General features: G+C 43.8%; 1 protein-coding gene across 1 annotated transcript in view; it reads left to right on the forward strand.

Moving 5' to 3' along the window:
* The first annotated feature begins 13161 nt into the window (after positions 1-13161).
* The window catches only part of dlg3 (discs, large homolog 3 (Drosophila)), a 546829-nt gene continuing 544078 nt past the window's right edge, over positions 13162-15912 (forward strand). The window contains exon 1 of the mRNA XM_043704756.2: positions 13162-13291. Coding sequence (XP_043560691.1) covers positions 13276-13291 — 16 coding nt within the window. The 5' untranslated portion in view covers positions 13162-13275. The remainder of the gene's footprint in view (positions 13292-15912) is intronic.

Here is a 15912-nt window from a genome sequence, read left to right on the forward strand (position 1 = left end):
AGGCAGTTGCCTCCGGGATCTTTGTCAGCACAACTTAGGAAATAGTGCAACTAAAAGGTTTGTTTGCACTTGGAGAGGACCATCAGAATTAACAAGATTTCTTTCAGAAGCACAAGAACTGAGATGGAAGCTCCTTCCCTTCAGCAAGTTGGTCACCAATTGTAAGCAGAAAATTGTAAATTTGAGCAGGGGAGAAAAGTGACAGGTGAGAAATGTCTTGTTAAACCTTTTTAAAAATGCCTTGTTAACAACTCAGGCACACTGATTACCATTTGATCTCTGGAAATTGGCTGTGATTGTTTTAAAAACAGTGAAATCGCTCTGCTTTTGGGGGGCACAAGAAAACATTTGGTGTGATCTCTCTTTCAGAATGTTGATATAACCCTGATGGAAACAAAACACTAAAAAATACAGCCCTGCTATTTCACGAGGAGTTGCAAATGTGAAATGACGCATTTAATCACTAGAGAGGTTGATGCCTGTTTTTGACAAGGATCTAAGATAAAATAAATTCATACCATGTTCCATCAATTAATAAGTAAACAAAAATGTATTCATTATAACAAACCTGTCTGCTAACATGGCAAAATGGGGTATTAATTATTCATACAAACTTAAAATATTTTTCTTTAAATCCAAATATTCTCAAATAGAGACAGCCAGTTTGCATCAATATCCTGGGTGGAAAATATAGGCAAAAAAGTTGATGGACCAAGAGTTCAAATCACCAGTAGTGATGAGGTGACTTTATCTCACTTATTTTCTATTTTTAAGTGTTTTTGTTTCTGATCAATAGTGATCCTCAATTCAGAAACTAGCCATTTGGACCTCTTTACAGAGTCTTTCCATTTCTAGAGTGAGTGAGAGATTTGTCCCGCATGTTGGCTTTTAGAGGTTTTAGCCCCACGTGGTATCATTATGGTAGAGAACATTTGCTTAGCAATAACCTGCTCACTGATCCACAGCCCCTCAACTCCTGACCTCATTACAACCTTAGCTCAAACATGGACAAAAGAGTTGAATTTGAGAAGAGAGGTGAGTGACATCAAGGCTGCATTTGACCAAGTGTGCCATTAAGGAGCTCTAGCCAAATTGGAGCGAATTGGAATCCGGTAAATCTCTCCGCTGACCCATTGACCTCCAACAACTGCAACCATCGTCCAGTCACCTTAGCAGGAATCCCTCAAAGTAGTGTCTTCGGCTCAAAGATCTTTGATGAAATAGTTAATGATCTTCCCTCCATTATAAAAGTCAGAAGTGGAGATTGCAAAATCATCAGCAAACATGTTCAGCATCATTCATGACTCCTCAGATACTGAAGCAGTCCATCTCAATTGCAGCAAGACCTCGACAATAGACAGGTTTGGAATATAAAGTGGCATGTAATATTCATGCCTTTGAAATGCCAGCCAATGACTATCACCAACAATCTAACCATCACTCTTGAAAATCAGTAGCATTACCATTATTGAATTTCTCCCAGTCAATATCCTGGGGGTTACCATTAACCAGAAATTCAATTGCATATGCCATATAAATACCGTGCTACAAAAGCAGGTCAGAGACTAGGAATACTGTAGCGAGTAAATTACCTTAATTCTGCACAATCTACCCACCATCTGTAAGGCACAAATTAGGAGTGTGATGGAATACACTTGGCTGAATGAGTGCAGCTCCTGTAACAGTCAAGAACCATGACACCACCATCTAAGGCAAAGCAGCCATTTGATTGAATGCAACTGCATCCACAATTGATCACTTCACTGCTGATGCTCAATAACAGTGTATAAAATACATGATACCATGCAAACATCTGCCAAATATCCTGAGATGTCACCTTCCAAAGCCACATCCTCTACCATGTAGAAGGACAAGGGCAAAGAGTACATGGGACCAAATTCACTTCCAAACCAGTCACCATCCTGACTTGGAAATGGATTACTTTGTGTCATTGGGTCAAAATTTGGAACTGCCTCCAGTACACCTCACTAACTGCTCAAGGGCAACTAAGGATGGGCAATAAACACTGGCCCCATGACTGAATAAAAAACAACTATAAGCACACCCTTTCATACAACACTAGGGACATGTGACATCTGATATATTATGGGTAGATGCTTACTGCCAATAATATTCATTTAAGCCTTAGGCATTCATGTGAATCTTTCCAAGAAAAGTCATTTCTTTATCCAGGAAGAGAGTTTGGATGGCTCCTAGAACTTAACTACTGACAACTCCTCCTTTCTCAAAAGCGGTAAGTTTTTTTTTCTTCTGGTCAGGAATTCTCAGGTATCTTATTTGTTTTTTCCACGCACACTGAGATTTATATTTCAGTTTTACAACTGCAGCCAGAGTTACAACTGAATTTGTTGGACTCTCAGTCAAACCTCCCTTGTCTGCCTTGACTTTGTCCACCCTGATAAATTCCATGGATTTCCTCTGCCACTCCAACAGTCTGCACAAGACTATTACCTTGTGATAATGAAAATACTTAGGCCTTTGGACATCACTTCTGCTCTTAATATCAACCCTTCTCACCTGAAGAGGAGATCTGGGCATTACCAGCTCTCACACCTGGCTTCACTTTCCCTCTGTGTTCACTGCTCTCAATGTGGGGGAGATGAAACGCAGACTGGGTGACCACTTTGCAAAACCTGAGGTTCCTGTTGCCCATCATTTAAACACACCCACCATGTTCCCATACAAGCAACTCTGTCTTATTGTTTGCTGCTGTACTCAAGTGAGGCTCAGCACAAGCTGGAAGAGCAGCATCTCATTTACTTTGAAGCCTTCAGGCCTCAATATCAAGTTCAATAATTTTAGGGCTTAAGCACCTCCTCCAATGTCCTTATCCCAACTCTGACACATCGGCCTTTTTATCGCATTGCTTCCACAAACAACCCATTGTCAGCCACTAAAAGTCCCCATTTAGCAGCTATTGATTCTCCCAGGTTTACCTTCACCCATCCCTTCGTCTGCCCAACTGTTGTTTTGCTCTGACTCTTGCTCTTACTGTCTGCTCCTTCTCCACCTATGGTTTACTCCATTTTTAGCACATATGCTAATCTTTTCTAGCTGCAATTAGTTCTGAAGGTTTGCTGGACTGGAAATATTAACTGCTTTCTCTGCATAGCTGCTGCCAGTCCTCCTGAGTTTTTCCAACAATTTTGTTTCTGTTAGCAGGAGGAGAAAGTGAGTCTGCAGATGCTGGAGATCAAAGTTGAAACTTTATTGCTGGAACAGCACAGCAGGTCAGGCAGCATCCAGGGAACAGGAGATTCGACGTTTCGGGCAAGAAGGGCCTGTGCCCGAAACGTCGAATCTCCTGTTCCCTGGATGCTGCCTGACCTGCTGTGCTGTTCCAGCAATAAAGTTTCAACTGTTTCTGTTAGCAATTGGAATGTCCGTTTTGATAATTATTTTGTAGTGGGGAACTTGATTATTGCTGAAAAAAAGACCCATTCTGTACAAGCTTTTTATCTTGTTCATGGGGTAATACTGAAGAAATGCCCGTGTAAAGGGGAAACAATATTTATACTATGAGAGGACAATGTTGATCATTTGGCAAGTTTGCAATAACAAAGCAGCAAATAACATTGAAGACTGTGTGATCACAAAGTTTTCATAGGTTACCACAAAACGTGGGAAAGGAGTTGAAGACAGAAATCGGTGATAGACTGCAGAAAGAAAATCAGGACCTAAAAATTGAGTGGATTTGCAAAAAGAACAACAATGTATGTGTTGGGGAAAAGTTAACATGGTTTGCCTGGAAGCCATTTTCCTATTCTGGCTGAGAAACCATTTTGTGTCCCCAGAACTTTGCTGGCTGTGCATTCCTTACTGTGAGGTAATATGAAAGGTAAGCCTTATCTTCCTAAGGTGTCAAGATAGTGTTTCCTCCCTTTGAATGATCAGTGCAGGCTGTAGATTCAGTCAAGCTGACATAGACTTGTCAATTAGTCCCACTTCCTTCATGAGTTATTGCCACTTCACAGTCATTCAGCTAATTAGGGACATCTCTGCTTAGTGTTAGCAATCTGTGTAACTAGAACAAATGGTGATACCACTTGTTCTGTCCATTTGTGGAATGCATAATAGTGCTTTAGTTTACCTTAATGACTAAACCAAACCAAAGGAGTAGCCATGGGCACCCGCATGGGCCCCAGCTATGCCTGCCTCTTCGTAGGATATGTGGAACAGTCTATCTTCTGCAGCTACATTGGCACCACCCTCCACCTTTTCCTCCACTACATCGATGACTGTATCGGCGCTGACTCGTGCTCCCACGAGGAGGTTAAACAGTTCATCCACCTTACCAACACATTCCACCCTGACCTCAAATTTACCTGGACTGTCTCAGACTCCTCCCTCCCCTTCCTAGACCTCTCCATTTCTATCTCAAGCGAACGAATCAACACGGACATTTACTATAAACTGACCGACTCCCACAGTTACCTAGACTACACCTCCTCCCACCCTGCCCCCTGTAAAAGTTCCATTCCATATTCCCAATTCCTTCGTCTCCGCCGCATCTGCTCCCAGGAAGACCAGTTCCAATACCGAACAACCCAGATGGCCGCCTTCTTCACAAACCGCAATTTCCCCCCAGACGTGATCGACAATGCTCTCCACCGCATCTCCTCCACTTCCTGCTCCTCCGCCCTTGAGCCCCGCCTCTCCAATAGCCACCAGGACAGAACCCCACTGGTCCTCACCTACCACCCCACCAACCTCCATATACATCATATCATCCGTCATCATTTCCGCCATTTCCAAATGGACCCCCACACCTTGTCTCAGTCTCAACCCTTGAACTCAGCACCACCTTCCTAACCTGCAATCTTCTTCCTGACCTCTCGTTCCCCCCCCCCCACCCCCACTCCGGCATATCACCCTCACCTTAACCTCCTTTCACCTATCGCATTTCCAACGTCCCTCCTCCCTACCTTTTATCTTAGACTGCTTGGCACACTTTCCTCATTCCTGAAGAAGGGCTCATGCCCGAAACGTTGATTCTCCTGCTCCTTGGATGCTGCCTGACCTGCTGCGCTTTTCCAGCAACACATTTTCAGCTCTTAATGACTAACCTCTAATTTAGTACCAACTTGTAAGCACACCAAACTGTGTAATTAATGATCAGCTCATCAGCTCACTACTATCATAGGGCAAGCCAGACAGAGAACAGCCAGGGAATTCCTAGAGGCATGGCATTCATCCACAAACTCCATCAACAAACACATCGACCTGGACCCAATATACCAACCACTACAGCGGACAGCTGAAACTGACAACCGGAAGCGGCAGGGACAGACCACTATAAACACCAGAGGAAACATCAAAGAAGCGCTTCGCAGGAGGCTCCCAAGCACTGATGATGTCGCCTAGCCAGGGGACGAAACGTTTGCAACAAAAACTTCCAGCTCGGCGAACAGAACCACAACAGCGAGCACCCGAGCTACAAATCTTCGCACAAACTTTGAATCTTATATACCTCAATTAGACCTCTTTAAATTCATCAAAATTCTGAACAGTTTAGGCCTAAACTGCTCAATCACTCTTCACAAAACAAGTCCTTCATTTCTGGCATCAATCTGTGAAACTCCTCTGAACAACTTTCAATACAACCATATCCTTCCTCAAGTAGAGGGACCAAAAATGTATACAATACTCCAGGTGCAATCTCACTGATGTCTTGAACAATTGATGCAATATTTTCCTAGTTTTACACTTTATTCCTTCAAGAATAAATACCAAAATTCATTTGCCTTCCTTATTACCCGCTGTACCTGAGTACTAGTTTTCTGTGATTCATACAGGAGGGGACCTAGATCTCTCTGGATTGAAGCACTCTGAAGTTTCTCTTCTTTTAGATAAACTGCCTTACTATGCTGCTGACCATAATTTCACACTTACCCATATTAAACTCAATCTGTCAGACTTTGGCCAACTCACCTATCCTATCCATGTACACTCATCAATTTTGCATTTAGAGTCATAGAGATGTACAGCACGGAAACAGACCCTTCCGCCCAACCCATCCACGTCGACCAGATATCCTAACCCAATCTAGTCCCACCTGCCAGCACCCGGCCCATATCCCTCCAAATCCTTCCTATTCATATACCCATCCAAATGCCTGTTAAATGTTGCAATTGTACCAGCCTCCACCACTTCCTCTGGCAGCTCATTCCATACACATACCACTCTCTGTGTGAAAACGTTGTCCTGTCGGTCCTTTTTATATCTTTCCCCTCTCACCCTAAACCTATGCCCTCTAGCTCTCGACTCCCCGACCCCAGGGAAAAGACTTTGCTTATTTACACTATCCATGCCCCTCATAATTTTGTAAACCTCTATAAGGTCACCCCTCAGCCTCCAACGCTCCAGGGAAAACAGCCCCAGCCTATTCAGCCTCTCCCTATAGCTCAAATCATCCAACCCTGGCAACATCCTTGCAAATCTTTTCTGAACCCTTGCAAGTTTCACAACATCTTTCCAATGGGAAGGAGACGAGAATTGCATGCAATATTCCAAAAGTGGCCGAACCCATGTCCTGTACAGCCGCAACATGACCTCCCAACTCCTGTACCCACTACTCTGACCAATAAAGGAAAGCATACCAAACGCCTTCTTCACTATCCTATCTACCTGTGACTCCACTTTCAAGGAGCTATGAACCTGCACTCCAAGGTCTCTTTGTTCAGCAACACTCCCTACAAACTTACCATTAAGTGTACAAGTCCTGCTAAGATTTGCTTTCCCAAAATGCAGCACCTCTCATTTATCTGAATTAAACTCCATCTACCACTTCTCAGTCCATTGGCCCATCTGGTCAAGATCCTGTTGTAATCTGAGGTAACCCTCTTCACTGTCCACTACACCTCCAATTTTGGTGTCATCTGCAAACTTACTAACTGTACTCTTATGCTCACATCCAAATCATTTATGTAAAAGACAAAAAGTAGAGGACGCAGCACCGATCCTTGTGGCACTCCATTGGTCACAGGCCTCCAGTCTGAAAAACAGCCCTCCACCACCACTCTCTGTCTTCTACCTTTGAGCCAGTTCTGTATCCAAATGGTTAGTTCTCCCTGTATTCCGTGAGATCTAACCTTGCTAATCTGTCTCCCATAGGGAACCTTGTTGTACGCCTTACTGAAGTCCATATAGATCATATCTACCGCTTTGCCCTCATCAATGTACTTTGTTACTTCCTCAAAAAACTCAATCAAGTTTGTGAGACATGACTTCCCACGCACAAAACCTCATGTTGACTATCCCTAATCAGTCCTTGCCTTTCCAAATACATGTACATCCTGTCCCACAGGATTCCCTCCAACAACCTGCCCACCACTGACATCAGGCTCACTGGTCTATAGTTCCCTGGCTTGTCCTTACCACCCTTCTTAAACAGTGGCACCACGTTAGACAACATCCAGTCTTCTGGCACCTCAAGTGTGACTATTGATGATACAAATATCTTGACAAGAGGCTCAGCAATCACTTCTCTAGCTTCCCTTAGAGTTCTAGGGTACACCTGATCAGGTCCTGGGGATTTATCCAGTTTTATGTGTTTCAAGACATCTAACACTTCCTCCTCTGTAATATGGACATTTTGCAAGATGTCACCATCTATTTCCCTACAGTCTATATCTTCCATGTCCTTTTCCACAGTAAATATTGATGCAAAATACTCATTTCGTATCTCCCCCATTTTCTGTGGCTCCACACAAAGACTGCCTTGTTGATCTTTGAGGTGCTGGAAATGTGTTGCTGGAAAAGCGCAGCAGGTCAGGCAGCATCCAGGGAACAGGAGAATCGACGTTTCGGGCATAAGCCCTTCTTCAGGAATCAGGATCTTTGAGGTGCCCTTTTCTCTCCCTAGTTACCCTTTTGTCCTTAATGTATTTGTAAAAACCCTTTGGATTCTCCTTAATTCTATCTGCCAAAGCTACCTTATGTCCCCGTTTTGCCCTCCTGATTTACCTCTTAAGTACACTCCTACTTCCTTTATACTCTTCTAAGGATTCACTCGATCTATCCTGTCTATCTCTGATATATGCTACCTTCTTTTTCTTAACTAAACCCTCAATTTCTTTAGTCATCCAACAGGTTTAATTGGAAGCACTAGCTTTCAGAGCACCACTCCTTCATCACAACCACGTGACGAAGAAGCAGTGCTTCCAATTAAATCTGTTGGACTATAATCTGGTGTTGTGATTTTTAATTTTGTACATCCCAGTCTAACACCGGCATCTCCAAATCTTAATTAAACAGCAACTGGGAACAGAGTATTATGTTTAATTTGGGGTACGAAACAAGGTTATTCCTTACACAATCATCAGGAAGATCACAGGGCTCAGAGTTAAAAAAAGGAGGACAAGTTACACTTGCAGGAAGTGCACCCATCTCCAGCTCCTCCAAGACCGTGTTAGGGAACTGGAGCTGGAGTTGGATGAACTTAGGATCATTCGGGAGGTAGAGGGGGTCATAGATCGGAGCTTTAGGGAAGTAGTAACTCCAAAGATTGCAGACAGATGGGTGACAGTGAGGGGGACTGGGAGGAAGCAGCCAGTGCAGGGACCCCCCCTGCGGCCGTTCCCCTCAAGAACAAGTATACCGTTTTGGATGCTTGTGGGGGGGGGGGACTTACCAGGGGTAAGCAATGGGGTTCATGCCTCTGGCACGGAGCCTGTCCCCGTTGCTCAGAAGGGAATGGTGGAGAAGAGCAGAGCAATAGTTATTGGGGACTTGATAGTTCGGGGCACAGATAGTGGTTTTGTGGGGGCGAGAGAGACTCACGTTTGGTATGTTGCCTCCCAGGTGCAAGGGTACGTGACGTCTCTGATCGTGTTTTCCGGGTCCTTAAGGGGGAGGGGGAGCAGCCCGAAGTCGTGGTCCACGTTAGCACCAACGACATAGGTAGGAGGAGGGCTGAGGATGTTAGGCAGGCTTTCAGGGAGCTAGGTTGGAAGCTCAGATTTAGAACAAACAGAGTTGTTGTCTCTGGTTTGTTACCTGTGCCACGTGATAGAGAGTCGAGGAATAGGGAGAGAGAACAGTTAAATGTGTGGCTACAGGGATGGTGCAGGAGGGAGGGATTCCGGTATCTGGATAACTGGGGTTCTTTCTGGGGAAGGTGGGACCTCTATAAACAGGATGGTCTACATCTGAACCTGAGGGGCACCAGTATCCTTGGGGGGAGGTTTGCTAGTGCTCTTGGGGGGGGGGGGTTAAACTAACTCTGCAGGGGCATGGGAACCTAGACTGTAGCTTTGGGGTGCAGGACCTGGAGTGTAGGGAGATCAGGAACATGGCATCAATCTTAAAGGAGGGTGTCTGTAAACAGGAAAGTGGCTTGAAGTGTGTATACTTCAATGCAAGAAGTAGGTGAACTTGCAGCGTGGGTTGGTACCTGGGATTTCGATGTTGTGGCTATTACGGAGACATGGGTAGAACAGGGACAGGATTGGCTGTTGCAGGTTCTAGGGTTTAAATGTTTTAGTAGGGTCAGAGGTGGGGGTAAAAGAGGGGGAGGTGTGGCATTGCTTGTCAAAGATAGTATTACAGCAGTGGAAAGGATGATGGATGAAGACTCGCCATCTGAGGTAGTTTGGGCTGAGGTTAGGAATAGGAAAGGTGAGATCACCCTGTTAGGAGTTTTCTACAGGCCTCCTAATAGTCCTATAGATGTAGAAGAAAGGATTGCGAGGATGATTCAGGAGAAGAGTGAAAGTAATAGGGTGGTTGTTATGGGGGCCTTTAACTTTCCAGATATTGACTGGGAAAGCTATAGCTCGAGTTCGTTAGATGGGTTGGTGTTTGTCCAATGTGTGCAGGAGGGTTTCTTGACACAATATGTAGACAGGCCAACAAGAGGTGAGGCCATACTGGATTTGGTTCTGGGTAACGAACCAGGCCAGGTGTTAGAATTGGAGGTAGGTGAGCACTTTGGTGACAGTGACCACAATTCGGTGACTTTTACTTTAGTAATGGAGAGGGATAAGTGTGCACTGCAGGGCAAGAGTTATAGCTGGGGGCAGGGAAATTATGATGCGGTGAGGCACGACCTAGGATGCATGGCTTGGAATAGTAGGCTTCAAGGCATGGGCACAATTGATATGTGGAGCTTGTTCAAGGAGCAACTATTGAGTTTCATTGATAAGTATGTACCTGTCAGGCAGGGAGGAAAGGGTCGTGTGAGGGAGCCGTGGTTTAATAAGGAATTGGAATCCCTTGTTAAATGGAAGAGGGCGGCCTATGTAAAGATGAGGCGTTAAGGTTCAATTAGGGCGATTGAGAGTTATAAGGTAGCCAGGAAGGATCTGAAGAGAGAGCTAAGAGCAACAAGGAGGGGACATGAAAAGTCCTTAGTTGGTAGGATTAGGGAAAACCCTAAGGCTTTCTATAGGTATGTCAGGAATAAAAGAATGACTAGGGTAGGAATTGGTCCAGTCAAGGATAGTAGTGGGAAGTTGCGTGTGGAGGCTGAAGAGATTGGGGAGACACTGAATGAATACTTTTCGTCAGTATTCACTCAGGAACAGGACATTAGATTAGATTAGATTACTTTACAGTGTGGAAATAGGCCCTTCGGCCCAACAAGTCCACACCGACCCGCCGAAGCGCACCCACCCAGACCCATTCCCCTAAACTTACCCCTGCACCTAACACTACAGGCAATTTAGCATGGCCAATTCACCTAACCTGCACATTTTTGGACTGTGGGAGGAAACCGGAGCACCCGGAGGAAACCCACGCAGACACTGGGAGAATGTGCAAACTCCACACATTCAGTCGCCTGAGGCGGGAATTGAACCCAGGTCTCTGGCGCTGTGAGGCAGCAATGCTAACCACTGTGCCACCGTGCCGCCCACAAACATTGTTGCCGATGAGAATATTGAGTCACAATTAATTAGAATGGACGGCTTTGAGGTATGTAGGGAAGAGGTGTTGGAAATTCTGGAAAGGGTGAAAATAGATAAGTCCCCTGGATCTGATGGCATTTATCCTAGGATTCTCTGTGAAGCAAGGGAGGAGATTGCAGAGCCATTGGCCTTGATTTTTATGTCCTCGTTGTCTACAGGAATAGTGCCAGTAGACTGGAGGATAGCAAATGTGGTTCCCTTGTTCAAGAAGGGGAGTAGGGATAACCCTAGTAACTATAGGCCGGTGAGTCTCACTTCTGTTGTGGGCAAAATCTTAGAGAGAATTGTAAGGTATAGGATTTATGAACATCTGGATAGGAATAATGTGATCAAGGATAGTCAGCATGGTTTTGTGAAGGGCAGGTCGTGCCTCACAAACCTGATTGAATTCTTTGAGAAGGTGACTAAGGAGGTAGACGAGGGTAAAGCGGTAGATGTGGTGTATCTGGATTTTAGTAAGGCGTTTGATAAGGTTCCCCACGGTAGGCTACTGCAAAACATACGGAGATATGGCATTGAGGGTGAGTTGGAGGTTTGGATTAGGAATTGGCTGGCTGGAAGAAGACAGAGGGTAGTAGTTGATGGTAAAGGTTCATCTTGGAGTGCTGTTACTAGCGGTGTTCCGCAAGGATCTGTTTTGGGACCATTGCAGTTTGTCATTTTTATAAATGACCTGGAGGAGGGGCTAGAAGGTTGGGTGAGCAAGTTTGCGGATGATACGAAAGTCGGTGGAGTTGTTGACAGTGAGGAAGGATGTGTCAGGTTACAGCGGGATATAGATAAGTTGCAGAGCTGGGCAAAAAGGTGGCAAATGGAGTTCAATGTAGGTAAGTGTGAGGTGATTCACTTTGGTAAGAGTAACAAAAAGACGGGTACTGGGCTAATGGTCGGATACTTGGTAGTGTGGATGAGCAAAGGGATCTTGGTGTCCATGTACACAGATCTCTGAAAGTTGCCACCTAGGTAAATAGTGCGGTGAAGAAGGCATATGGCGTACTGGCTTTTATTGATAGAGGAATTGAGTTCCGGAGCCCTGAGGTCATGTTGCAGTTGTATAAGACTCTGGTGTGGCTGCATCTGGAGTATTGTGTGCAGTTTTGGTCGTCATACTATAGGAAGGATGTGGAGGCACTGGAACGGGTGCAGAGGAGGTTTACCAGGATGTTGCCTGGTATGGTAGGAAGATCGTATGAGGAAAGGCTGAGGCACTTGGGGCTGTTTTCACTGGAGAAAAGAAGGTTTAGGGGTGACTTGATAGAGGTGTACAAGATGATTAGGGGTTTAGATAGGGTTGACCGTGAGAACCTTTTTCCATGTATGGAGTCAGCTATTACGAGGGGGCATAGCTTTAAATTAAGGGGTGGTAGGTATAGGACAGATGTTAGGGGTAGGTTCTTTACTCAGCGAGTCGTGAGTTCATGGAATGCCCTGCCAGTAGCAGTGGTGGACTCTCCCTCTTTATGGACATTTAAACGGGCATTGGATAGGCATATGGAGGATAGTGGGCTAGTGTAGGTTAGGTGGGCTTGGAGGGCCAAAGGGCCTGTACTGCGCTGTATTTTTCTATGTTCTATATAAGTTGAATAAGCTCATATTGAATTCTCTAAATTTAAAAATCAAGAGGTTATAAAATTGAAGTATTTAAAGTGAGCAAGCATAACATCTTCCCTTCGTGGAGAAGAATAACTGGTCAAAGTGTTCAATTAAATTATAGGCTTTTTGGGAGCGAAATCAGGAAACATTTTGTCATTCAAAGGGTTATGAAATGTTAGACTTTCCCTCATGTGTCCTCCATCTACATATTACTATTCCTTGTTTCTTCATCTGGGCCTCTTGCCTGTTTATCTCCCCTGACTGTTTGTTTGTTTTTCAGTTTTTTTTTCCACTTTTACCTTCTACCTCTCGTTTTTGCCCCCTGTTTCTCACTTTCTCTGTCACCACCTCAGTCTCCTTCAAGTCGGCTATTTTTCTACCTGTCAGCATGTTTTTCTCTCACTTTTCCACATCCTTTGTCTTGCTGTTCCCTGTCTTGTTACTCTTTCGTTCAAACACTGCTTCTCTCTGACGCTCTGCCTAAATGTCGCGGAATTTGCCAGATGGCAGTCAGAGTCGTTTCTGTTTCTGCTGGAAGGTCTTGAATGGAGCAGTTGCGGGTTCGCCAAAGCACGGAATTATATCAGAACAACAGAGGAAAGCAGCGCCATTCGGAGCAGGGAGGAGACGATAGCAAAGCGTTGACTGGGAACTTCAGCAAATCCTGCCGATTGCCAAGTGCTGCTCGGTGAACGCAGTCACTCGTTCATATAATGGGGTAGAAGGAGTGTCGAAATTTGAAGGAAACTCAACAATGATTCACAGAGAAGGTGCAGTTCAGCATCTTTATCTAGTACAGTACCTGATATGTATGTTCTCTAAAACTCGCTGCCGCGTGTATTTTTTTAGTTTGCATGAAATGTACAACTCGGTGAGAGTAACAGATGAGATTGCTTTAACACCTTTTAACCAATGAGAACAAAGTTAGTGTCCTGATTTTTGAAGCTAATTAATATACAAGGGCAACCATCTGTGATTAGTTGCTAGTTACCATGACTATGGTTGGCATTCTTAAATTTGTTTACACTTTAGATGCTAGCGGACATGTGCTGTTTGATACTTGACTGTAAGATTTCTAGTAACTTTCTCCCAGCTGTTAACATATGGAAGAGCAGAGCAACCATTCGTAAGTAAAAGCTTGCGAATATTTTTAGTGTGCAAATCCCATTATTTCTATTTTTACAGACATTTAGTATTTATTGTTGAAAGCCCACGTGCTCCACAGATTATCTTCCCCGCGGCTGAGAATGACGTAGCAAGATTAAACTTGGCCTGGACACTTTATAAATTGTTGTTAATACAGATAAAGAAAGAGGCCATGGAAACAGATTATTTTCAAAAATGTGAAGTATGTATTGATGTTTTGCCTTTTTATAGATCGGCTAATCTCACTTCAAGTATGGTTATTGACTAATTAACCTACATTGGGTTTTATAGCTTTGAGGCTGTGTGTGTAATTTATACTTTCTATTAAAACACATTAGCTTTATAATCATAGTATTATAAGTCATGGTGGTACAATGCTGCGATTCCAATGCACTGAACATTCATTTTGGTCTTTCAACTAGAACAGGTACGAAACAAAAATGAAAAGATTAGTTTCCCTCACCCAACCCCCAACATAGTAATTTTCCATCCAGCTTTCCCTGTATGCTACTTTTATGTATTATCTTATGCCCAGTTTATAATATTTTATTAGACAAGGTGTTACATTTGCCTTTGAGTGATAATCTACTAGAATCTATAACACGGATTGATTTTACCTTACTTAGTGAAGGGTGAGGTAATCATGGTCACTCAGCAAAGAATACTAAAATTAATGTGATTCTCAATTCTTATGAACTTCTTTGAAGAAAGTTGATTTGTTTGACTTTTTTTAAAAAGTAACTGATTTCTGCCAAAAATTATTGTACGTCCAATTAAGGTGGTTATGGCAAGAATAGAGAGGTAGTGAACAGCGAAGAGTCAGGATAAAAGGAAGTTTTTCAGATTGAAAAACTGTGGTTGATGGAGTTCCTTTGGGATTCTGTTGGAGCGTTGCTTTCATTTAATGTACGAATGAATGATACACGCATTCTATCAAATTGGAAGACTTTGCAAATTGTAATAAGGATGGTGAAAGATAGTAGAGACACAATTAGCTGTCAGATGGGCAGATACATAACAGATGCAATTTAGTACATCAGACATTATGTAGTTTTTGAATGAAGAATGGAGGAATAGGTATGTGGCCCAAGTCAGCCTTTTCTGAAAATGCCTGATCTTCTCTGATCTCTGAAGCTAAGCAGATTCAGGCTTGGTTAGTATGTGGATGTGACCGCCTGGGAATACCAGGTGAAGTAGGCTTTAATAGCATTACAGCTATACTGAGGGAGGATATTCCTGGAAATACATCCAGGAAAATTATTTGGGTGGAACTGAGAAATAAGAAAGGGATGATCACCTTATTGGGATTGTATTATAGACCCCCCAATAGTCAGTGGAAAATTAAGAAACAAATTTGTAAGGAGATCTAATAGTTGAAGTTCTACATTGGAGAAAGGCCAATTTTGACGGTATTAGGCAAGAACTTTCGAAAGCTGATTGGGCACAGATATTCGCAGGTAAAGGGACAGCTGGAAAACGGGAAGCCTTCAGGAATGAGATAACGAGAATCCAGAGAAAGTATATTCCTGTCAGGGTGAAAGGGAAGGCTGGTAGGTATAGGAATGCTGGATGACTAAAGAAATTGAGAGTTTGATTAGATTAGATTACTTAGTGTGGAAACAGGCCCTTCGGCCCAACAAGTCCACACCGACCCGCCGAAGCGTATACCACCCAGACCCATACTCCTACACTTACCCCTTCACCTAACACTACGGACAATTTAGCATGGTCAATTCACCTAACCTGCACATTTTTGGATTGTGGGAGGAAACCGGAGCACCCGGAGGAAACCCACACAGACACGGGGAGAATGTGCAAACTCCACACAGAGAGTCGCCTGAGGTGGGAATTGAACCCGGGTCTCTGGCACTGTGAGGCAGCAGTGCTAACCACTGTGCCACCGTGCCGCCCACTTTGGTTAAGAAAAAGAAGGAAGCCTATGTAATGTATGGACAGGATAGATCAAGTGAATCCTTAGAAGATTATAAAGGCAGTAGGAGGATACATAAGATGGAAATTGGGAGGGCAAGAAGGGGACATGAGATAGCTTTGGCAAATAGAATTAAGAAGAATCCAAAGAGTTTTTATAAATACATTAAGGACAAAAGGATAACTAGGGAGAAAATAGGGCCCCTCAAAGATCAGTAAGGCAGCTTTTGTGTGGGGCTGCAGGAGATGGTGGAGATACTAAATGCGTATTTTGCATCAGTGTTTACTGTGGAAAAGGACATGGAAGATATAGAAT

Source organism: Chiloscyllium plagiosum, unplaced genomic scaffold, assembly GCF_037043375.1.
Source record: "Chiloscyllium plagiosum isolate Xiang-an unplaced genomic scaffold, Cpla_swu_hap1 HiC_scaffold_11, whole genome shotgun sequence".
Classification (NCBI taxonomy): domain Eukaryota; kingdom Metazoa; phylum Chordata; class Chondrichthyes; order Orectolobiformes; family Hemiscylliidae; genus Chiloscyllium; species Chiloscyllium plagiosum.